Genomic DNA, 9,719 nt, shown 5'->3' on the forward strand with positions numbered 1-9,719 from the left:
TGCTTGAGGAGGAGGAAAGGAAAGGTCTTTTCAATAATAACGGTTTACTTTTCTCCGTGATGCTTCACTTGGAGATTGTGTTGCCGTGCGGAAGTGTTCCTTCTATGGGAGTGTGTATGGGAGAATTCAGGGACGTGCACAGATAGACTCTAGGTGGTGCTAGAGCACCTGCCCTTTGCCCTCTTGACCAGAAGTGGCCTTTTTTCAGTTTACAGCAGGGGTCTTCAACAGGGGGTCCTCAGAGTTACTACAGGGGGTCCGCCAAATCTTTATGTGATTATGATTTTTCTTTTTACCATAACCACTCGAAACCTAGCATCCCTTTTCTGAGGAGAACTTTAGCCAAAAATAGCAGATCTACAAGCCCACAACGCCTCGCGCTGCGAGGCGTTGTGGGCTTGTAGATCGGCTATTTTTGGCAAAGAGGTATAGGTGTAGAGGGAAAAAAGAGCAGACCAAGTAAACAAAGAAAAGTATAATTTACTTGAGCACCTGCCCCTCAAAATGTCTGTGCACGCCACTGGGAGAATTGCTTTCATGTGGCTACCCCTCTGTACAGAATGCACATGTCGGCAGGCAGTGCAACAGCAGCATCTAGGCCCCCAGAATGCCAGCAGTCCCTCCCTGTGCGGCGCCTTCCTTCACTGGTTGATTCTGTGCCCTTCATGCATGAAATTGCTTCCTTATTAGAAGCTATTACTGCAAAGCGCTACACAGTAAAATCCTCAGTGTTAATTTAACTCTGAGAGTGTACAAATGGAGTAACACTGAGGGCTTTTACTGTGTGAGATGGTTTGTTACAGATGTTCCCAACATTTTCTGGATCAGGGCCCACTTGATCCAGAATCTGACCGAATGGTCAGATGTGTGCGCTGTGTGCATTTTCATTGTTCCGGCTTGAATCAAAGGAACTAACGTACTGTAGTATACTTTAAGTTCCTATTCATCTGCATCACAATGAAAACTGTCAAACTATTAAAGAAAAAATACCATGACGTAGTTTTTACATTATTCTCACGGCCTACAGGTTGGGAACCGCTGGTTTTATATGGTACGTGTAAACCAATCAATTGAGTCTTTTTGGTCAGTCCGAATACAACGCTTTTCAAAAAAAAAAAAAAATTCAGCAGGATATAGTTGGATAATGTTTAGAAATCAAGAGCCACAAACATGCTTGCAACCTGGCCCAGCTTCACCAACGTCCAGAATATAAAGTCCATTTATTCACTTCACACTCATTTCTCTCACCTCACTCTTTGCTGATTAGTGTTGAACGTTTGCTGTAATCATGGCTGTTTGTCTTCATAGAAGAGGCAGCAGAGAGGGAGGAGGATCAAACTGAAGGACAACTTGAAGAGAAGCCAAAAGCCACTGGGCCGGAGGGACAACGTCCTCCATTTCCAAATAAGGTGCGTGCACGCTGCATGGGTCTACATTTCGTACCGCTGAAAGGGTGCATACGTTTTCTTCACGTCTTATTTCAACAACACCTCTGGTTCAAACTTCAAAGTTCTAAAACCCAACAGTTGTGTAAAGTAACTAAGTACATTTACTCAAGTACTGTACTTAAGGAATTTCCAATTTTCTATACTTTTACTTCTACTCCACTACACCTCAGAGGCAAATATTGTACTTTTACTCCACTGCAATTATTTGAAAACTTGAGTTACTTTGCAGATATAAATTATGATATTATGAAACATACATTAACCACTTCAGCCTTATTTTATACATACTGTAGGCTATTTGACAATAGCCGATCTACAAGCTCGCAACACGTTGCGATGCGACGCGTTGCAAGCTTGTAGATCTGCTATTTTCAAACATTTTAGTACTTTTACTTTTGGTACTTTAAGTACATTTTGATGCCAATACTTTTGTACTTTTACTCAAGTCATTTTTTTATTCTGGACTTTTACTTGTAACAGATCTAGAGTATTTCTATATTGCAGTATTGGTACTTTTACTTAAGTAAAGAATTTGAGTACTTTTTCCACCACTAAAACCCACACATGAAATAACCCAAACGACTGAACCAACCCAGTGACCGTCACTCCCTCATCCCCCACAGCCCAGTAAAGACAAGACCCCCCCAGAGGAGGTCTCTCCCAAGACGTCACCTGGTACTACTCCGTCCAGTGAACGCTCCACGGCTCCTGTCATTGAAGAGGAGGGATCCAGCGAGATGGAAAGCCCGCACTCCGTGCCACTCGCCTCTGCCAAGCCTGTGTTTGAGATGGCAGGGGCAACTGTCACCCCAGGTATGATTGGAATATCATAATAATAATACGATATATTTAAGGTTGGAGGAGGGGAGGGATGTTTTTTTTCCCTCTACGTCAAACCTCTTTGCCAAAAATAGCCAATCTACAAGCTCACAACGCATCGCAATGCATTGTGAGCTTGGAAGATTTAGAAAAATCTTTGAAACATCTAGAGAAAATAGGGCTTAAAAGAATACTTCACCCGCAAAATATAGAAAAACTGTATCACAAATCTGTTTATAAACTCTAGTGCCACTCTCACACTAGAATCCACGTGTCGTGTATACAGTCTGTGTCTTCATTACTTCCAAAACACATACTGCATATTCTTTCAAACCATCTAAAACACTTCCGGTAATACACACTACAGTCTCAGGCACGATTGAGGAGAATGCCTGCGTGTGAATCCCACGCCAAGGCGCGCTCCTAACATTCGTGCATGAGACTGTTTTACTGTGAGAGTCGGGTTGATATACGTAGATAGGTTCATCCTACAGAGTGCATCCAGCCATTAGTTTTCTAGATTTCTTGTTTGGGATCAAAATGTTGGGTCTAAAAATACAGACAATTCCCTCGATCGTGTTAGTATTTGAGCAATGGCCAATAAGGCATTAAGTGCTGTCAGCAATAATGCTGTAGGAGCAGCTGAAGTAGAAAAGAATGGTGGTGATGATGATGATGAAAGAGATGAATGATGATCATAAGATAAACATTATGGTGCTGTTGATGTCATTAGGGACATATTATGCAAAGAATGGATGATAATGTGTGATGATGATGATACTGGTTGCTTCATCTATCAGATGAAGAGGGAGGGGCTAACGGATTTCCAGCAAAGTCGCATCACAACAGAAAAGCCAGCTCATGTGACATGGGTATGTATTGTGTGTGTGTGTGTGTGTGTGTGTGTGTGTGTGTGTGTGTTGTGTGTGTGTGTGCGTGCGCGCGCGCGTGCGTGAGTGTGTGTGAAATGATCTGCATGTCCTAGTCCATACTGCATGCCCCTGAGCCAATGTGTGCACATTCTGTCAAGTATGTACAATATTACACACTGTGTGTGATATGAATTTGTACATTGTATTCAGCCATGCACGTCTGAAACCGTGTCATTGTCTGTGAATCCTCCTGCTTGCTGTTATTGTTTACAGCAGTGGTTCGTAACCTTGTCTGGGTCAGGGCCCACTTCTCAAAAGTAGTCCGAATATCCAGTTGTCCAAAATTTCAGAGCCAACCAATATGCCCATATATGGGCATTCCAATATATGGGCATATACTGATGACATCAGGGATCTCCTCTCCATATAAGGGAATTAAAGGGACAAGGACTGACAGATACAGAGATTTCCATTATACAGTATGGGCATAAAAGGGACACAGGTAGACTGACAGAAACAGACATATGGGCACAAAAGGGACACAGACAGACGGGTACAACGGGTACTCTGACAAATCCCCCGACACTATGACTCAGACATATCGGTCGGTTCGGTGGTGCGACGTGTGAGGGCCGCATAGCGGCCCAAACTGCTAGTACTGTAGAATATTCTACGGCATGTGTTAATTGGCTGCTTCATTCCAATTCTTTGCCCCCCCCCTTCCCTGTCTGTGTGTGTCATTCCACTTCCCTTCAGGCATGGAACGAGACACCTCTGATCTAAAGTGGTCCTCAGATCAGAAAATCCCAGTGAGAACACCCCTCTTCCCCTACTACAGAAACACATCTGTGAACTGCCCTGGAGGCAGCTGGTGTATGTATCTGTTACCGTGTGAAAAGACTGTTATACAAGGACAGTGGTGGACCAACTCCGAGCTTTTACAAAACAAAACGATACATATATTTTCCCTCTATATCAGCAGGGCTGACAACTGCTGGCATAGAGGGAAATGATGGGTAAAACATTCATTGATTGTTATTGTGTGTACTGCATTGTGTTATGTAAACACAGGGCAAAGTTATATATTATGTCTTTAAGTAAAAGTTGCAATACCACAATGTAGAAATACTCGGTTACAAGTAAAGTCCTGTATTCAAAACTTTACTTGAGTAAAAGTACAAAAGTATAGGCATCAAATTATACACTAAGTACCAGGAGTAAAAGTAGTCAGAATGTGTTTTTTAATTTGTCAAAAAAAAAAAAATCAAAGGTCTTTCAAAAATAGCAGCTCGGCTTTTGAATTTCAGTAGTATGAAATAGGGCTTAATTGGTCAATGTATGTTTTGTAATCAAAATCTGCAAAGTTACTACTAAGTTTTCAAATAATTGTAGTGGAGTAAGAAAATACATACAGTATTTGCCTGTCTCTACATGTCGCAACATGTTGTGAGCTTGAAGATATGTTATTTTCCACGATGAGGTTTGCTGTAGACTGAGGGGGAAAAGGAGCAGACCAAGCATAGAGCCTATAGGGTTTAAGTGGTAAAATGAGGCTTTATTACTTTTACCTTGATTGGAGTGGATACATTTTTTTTTATACAACTTTCTATTACTGGGGTAAATTGATATCCACGTTTAGCCGACTCATCACCTTCCTTGACGCGGTGCCATTTGGCAATGATGACGATGTCCCCTGAAGGCAGATGACTTCAATGAACAATGATGACACAGCAGAAATTGCTGCCAATTACGGAGTTATATGTGTCAAAGAGCTGTTGATAGTAATTGATCCCCTCCGATCAATTACTATCAACGTGAAGCAAATAATAGGGGTATGCATAAATGTCAGCATAAAAGGCAATTATATTTGAATATCTCGGCCTATGTTAATGCCTCGTTGTGGAATTTGACATTAATGGTTATAAAATCAACCTTTAATGTAAACTTAAATGCCAAAGATCTACAGTAAGTGGTATGGGGGGGGGGTCCTTTGGGTTGAAGATATTTTCTTTTTTATCTTCTAGTTCCATGTTGGTGAGGAGGAAAAAATATATTTGAACATTATCTGCTTGCTTTCAGGCCACAAGAGTCCCCAACATGGCGACGAAGACACGTTATGACAACACCAGAGGATGGACGGGTGCTTGCAAGGACGAGAGGACTGGATAGCGCAGGACTGGACAGAAACAAGTTTTTAAAACTGTGTGGACTCATCTGATCCCTGACCTAATGGTTATTTCAGTACATGTTATTTGTTGCAGAACATGCATGTACAGGTACTGTATGCTTTATGTTTTGTCCCCCCCCCCTTTATTTTTGCACTTGATTTGGTTTATTCTCAGGCGTAAGAGGGCAATCACACTGAGATGCATCGCTAGAAACACATCGTCAGCAAAACCATTGTTTTCCTATGGTATATTTCGGCACTTCTGGTGTGCGCTCCACTCTTGCGTTGTGTTTTTCTAGCAGTTTTTTTAGATGCGCGTAAAGGTTTAAATATTCTCAACCTTTCAGCGTGGAGAGTCAAGTACAGCGGTAGCAGGCAGCGCAAAACACTTTCTGCCGCTGTTTGCTAAGGCGCTTCTGAAAGGTTCACGCCTGACGCGATGTGTCTCGGTGTGATCGCCCCATCCACAAGTTTCCCAAGGTGCTTACTGGGGAAAAGGGGGTCACTTCCTATTGTCAGTCATTCAATTAATTTGAAGGATCAAATCAGTCCACAACTAGAAAAAGTGCTCCTCGGAGCACAGGTCTCCGCCAGGTCAGGTAGGTTATTGTGGCCTCCTGGTGGCGCTATAATAGGCCAATGTGAAAAGGGTGCCATTTCTTCCTCGGCCTAGTGGGAATGTGCGTGCATTCATGATTTGAGGCATTTTATTGCAAAAATGTGTTTTGCTAAAGTAGACTTGCTGGTGGCGCTATAACAGGGCAATGTGAAAAGGGTGGCATTTCTTCCGCGGCCTAGTGGGAATGTGCGTGCAAATTTTCACGGAAATCGCACGCTGCATTCATGATTTGAGACATTTTGTTCAAAACGGACCAATCCTGCAAACTTTGGAAGCCAATCTTAGCCAATCAGGATGGAATATGAAATATCGGACTGATGCGCCTTGACCCATTTTTTTTACCAAAAATGGGTTTTCACAAATTGGCCTCCTGGTGGCGCTATAACAGGCCCATGTGAAAACTTTGGGGCAGAGGTTCTGAATTGGCATCCAGGGAGTGTGTGTGCACAGTTTCGCAGCGACCGGGCCAATGGTGCCGGAGATTAGCTGCTAACGGACGGACAGGGGGCAAAACATACTCTCTCGCCATGCCTTTCGGCCTGGCGGAGACAATAATGTGGGAACACAACCTGACAGAAAAAAAGGGTCATATTAGTCTGCCTACTTAACCTACAAGAGCCCCCTCCACACTGCTGATTTAAATTAATGATCAATCCTTATTATCAAGCACTGAAGTCACTTAACAAGCATTTAATCCCCGTGCAGAAATTCAGGTGTCAACAGCAGCCAGTAAGAATGAAACGCAGGACAGGAGTTGGGCTGCAGCTAAGAGCAAGTGTCAAAGAGCCATTGATCATTCATTTTAATCAGCTGTGTGGAGGGAGATCGTGTAGGGAAGTAGGCAGACTAATATGGCCCACTGTCAGGTTGTGTGCCACATTATTATTGACTGACACGGATCACTCCAATGAATTGAATGACGTGATGCCCATGATTCACGCAAGGCCTCATGGGGACACTGGAAACTCGTGGATAAGAGGGGTTCATACCTATAGTATATGCATAACTACCTAGACACACACACACACACACACACACACACACACACACACACACACACACACACACACACACACACACAGTATACACAGAGAGTATTGTCTCTTAAGTATGCTGCTCTGCACTTCTTTGTACAGAATTGTATTTAATAATGACAATAGTCTTTCTCATCTTCTCTGTCTTTTACTGACAATCTGTGACCACGACTGTAAGGGTGAGTTTGTATTTATTCTAATGAAGTGTGTAAATATTAAATATAAATCAGCTAACTGCACTAACTGATGTGAAAATCTTAGCAAATTAACAATCATGTTCTTTTGTGGTAACATTATAGTTTGATGTGTGTTGTACGCTTTTAGTGTATGCTGGTGATGAAAACCAAGAGACGGGTGTGTATTGTGTGTTCACCATTATCATCTCTGTGAAAAGTATTGAGTTAAGTGGGACCGTTTTGATCTGATTTCACAGGCCTGAAAATGAGTATATTTTCTAAAAATGCTTCTATGAATCAGAACGCAATAAAATTTGACTTTACTAAAGGAGTCGTATGTTTCAAGGTTCCAGTGTTCCAATGCTGACACATTTATGAAATATGAGATGTGGGACAGGTCGGAATTACTACACTGTAAAAAGGTAACTGCACACTCAAAAATTAACACTCAAGATTTCACAGTGTATATTGAACCGTCCTTGACAATGCAATGAAGTGTACAGATGTAATTTCTTAACATTTTATAGTTGCTCGTGCCCTTGACCATAGTTTTCCATCGAGGACAGATAAATGACCTCGGAATAATGCATTTTTCTAGCTTTTCAGGCCTAGTCCTATATTGCACTGGTCAGAGCAATGGTCACCAAGTTATGGCCATTTGATGTGTTAAACACATCAAATGGCTATAACCGCTAATGGCGGCCGCGTCCATTGAGTTCAATGGAGAAGTGGCGCCCTGTTTTATTCGGTTCCTCAAGTTATATTGTCATAGCAGACCCCTGAACAGTTTGATTGGAGAAGCTGTGTGCCTCGCAAGTCCCAGCCTAGGGGACTCATTTTACATCAAATAATAGAAACAATAGAAAATATGCCTGGCCCCTGATATACAGTATGCAACTATGCATTGATGGTTGCCAAAATAAATCATCGTCCTTGGACATGTTCATTTTAGTTCAATATTCATCTAATATTTTGAGTGCTAATTTATTGTTCTACAGCAGAGGGCAGTAGAGACTGCACACTAATCTCAACCCGCCTGCCCTTCTCTCACAGACAAGACCTGCCACCATGATCAACTTAATGCGATGTCATTGACTTATAATGAAGCTAATTAGTGATCACATCGACTGGTGGAATATTAATCACGACTGTGTTTTGAATTAGCAGATGAGATTCTTTTAATTTAATGCAGCCTCTGGAGATGTCAGATCTAGAGGAGATTTTCAAATGAGGGATTTTAGCATTCCAATCACTAACACTGACGGTATAAACATGCTTGTTAATCAATCCATTAATTACTGGTTAATTTATTGCATGCTGAATAACACAGACGCATTGTAATGACAGTTTCCCTGTGCTCCCATAAATCCCATGGTGGACTGAGGTAAGCTGAAGCTCATCTTTGGACAAACCATGATGGAGCCCTACTTGTTAAATGTCTTATTGCCCTCCATTCGCTCCTCTCATCTTCGTAACCATGGGGACGAGCTTGGACAAATCACACTCATTAGTTTACTGAATATAAGCTTGATCTCTCTCTCTCTCCCTCTACTCTCTTTTTCACACATACACACACACACACCACCACCATCTCACACATTCATGGTTCACATCACTCTGCGCTTCTTAAGAAGTCTTCTAACTGGATGTGCAATCTATTAAACACTTAAGCCCTATTTAAACATATAACATAATCTACAAGCTCACAACATGCCACATTGTAACGCATTGTGTGCTTGGACATCTGCAATTTCTGAAAATGTTGGAAATGTTAAAAAAAAATATATATATAATGACATATATAAAATATAAAATAGAAATGACAGGGTTTTTTATAGATTTTCATAAGACACATCAACAATAGACACGAGACATAACGAGAAAACAAACAAACACCAGACTATAATGCATAATAAACTTGCGTCAGCGTTAATTGAGAAAAGACTTGTGGTTAATATATCATAATATGTCTTTGAATGCATCTTATGTTACTGTTTGTGATGTGCCTATTTAGTCGGTCATGGTGTGCGAATGTGCATCTGGACGTGTGTGTGTGTGTGTGTGTGTGTGTCCACTTTGTGATCCAGGCAGTTCAGCACCAGCAGATGGGTGGTATCGTGACAGTCTTGACTCCCACAGACACTGCTGCCATGTCAACAATAAACAGCTGGTAATAAGTTCATATAAGCTGTTAATCGCTGAGCATCACACAAATGCAGCTTAGATAACCTAGGTTGATGCATGATATTGAACACGTGCGAACACCTGCGTTGGCGCTGTTGTGTTCACACTGTTCACTTCCTCACAGGAAGCTACTGCACCATCATCATTCACACCTTCAAGTTTACTTTCGTAGGCCAATACTGCTGAACAGAGCCTTTTTGTTTGTTTTTTAGAAGGTTGGTTTTCTGTTCCACATAAGATGTGAAGATACAAGAATATCAGTGTGCCCGAGCCCACTCTGTAAAATTTAGTGTTGATTTCACACAGAGAGTGCAAACCAAATGGACCATTTTGTTCCATTAGTACACTCTCTGTGTTAAATTAACACTGAGTACTTTACTATGTATTGTTTTTCTACGGA

General features: G+C 41.7%; 1 protein-coding gene across 1 annotated transcript in view; it reads left to right on the plus strand.

Annotated features, from left to right (window-relative positions):
* carmil3 (capping protein regulator and myosin 1 linker 3) overlaps nucleotides 1-9,505 on the plus strand; it is a gene marked incomplete at its 3' end in the record, with an annotated part of 107,701 nt that extends 98,196 nt beyond the window's left edge. The window contains exons 37-39 of the mRNA XM_084056917.1: nucleotides 1,309-1,409; nucleotides 2,072-2,261; nucleotides 9,444-9,505. Coding sequence (XP_083913043.1) covers nucleotides 1,309-1,409; nucleotides 2,072-2,261; nucleotides 9,444-9,505 — 353 coding nt within the window. The remainder of the gene's footprint in view (nucleotides 1-1,308; nucleotides 1,410-2,071; nucleotides 2,262-9,443) is intronic.
* Nucleotides 9,506-9,719: the final 214 nt, after the last annotated feature.

The sequence above is a fragment of the Gymnoscopelus microlampas genome (genome assembly GCF_963454915.1).
Source record: "Gymnoscopelus microlampas genome assembly, chromosome: 5".
NCBI classification, from domain to species: domain Eukaryota; kingdom Metazoa; phylum Chordata; class Actinopteri; order Myctophiformes; family Myctophidae; genus Gymnoscopelus; species Gymnoscopelus microlampas.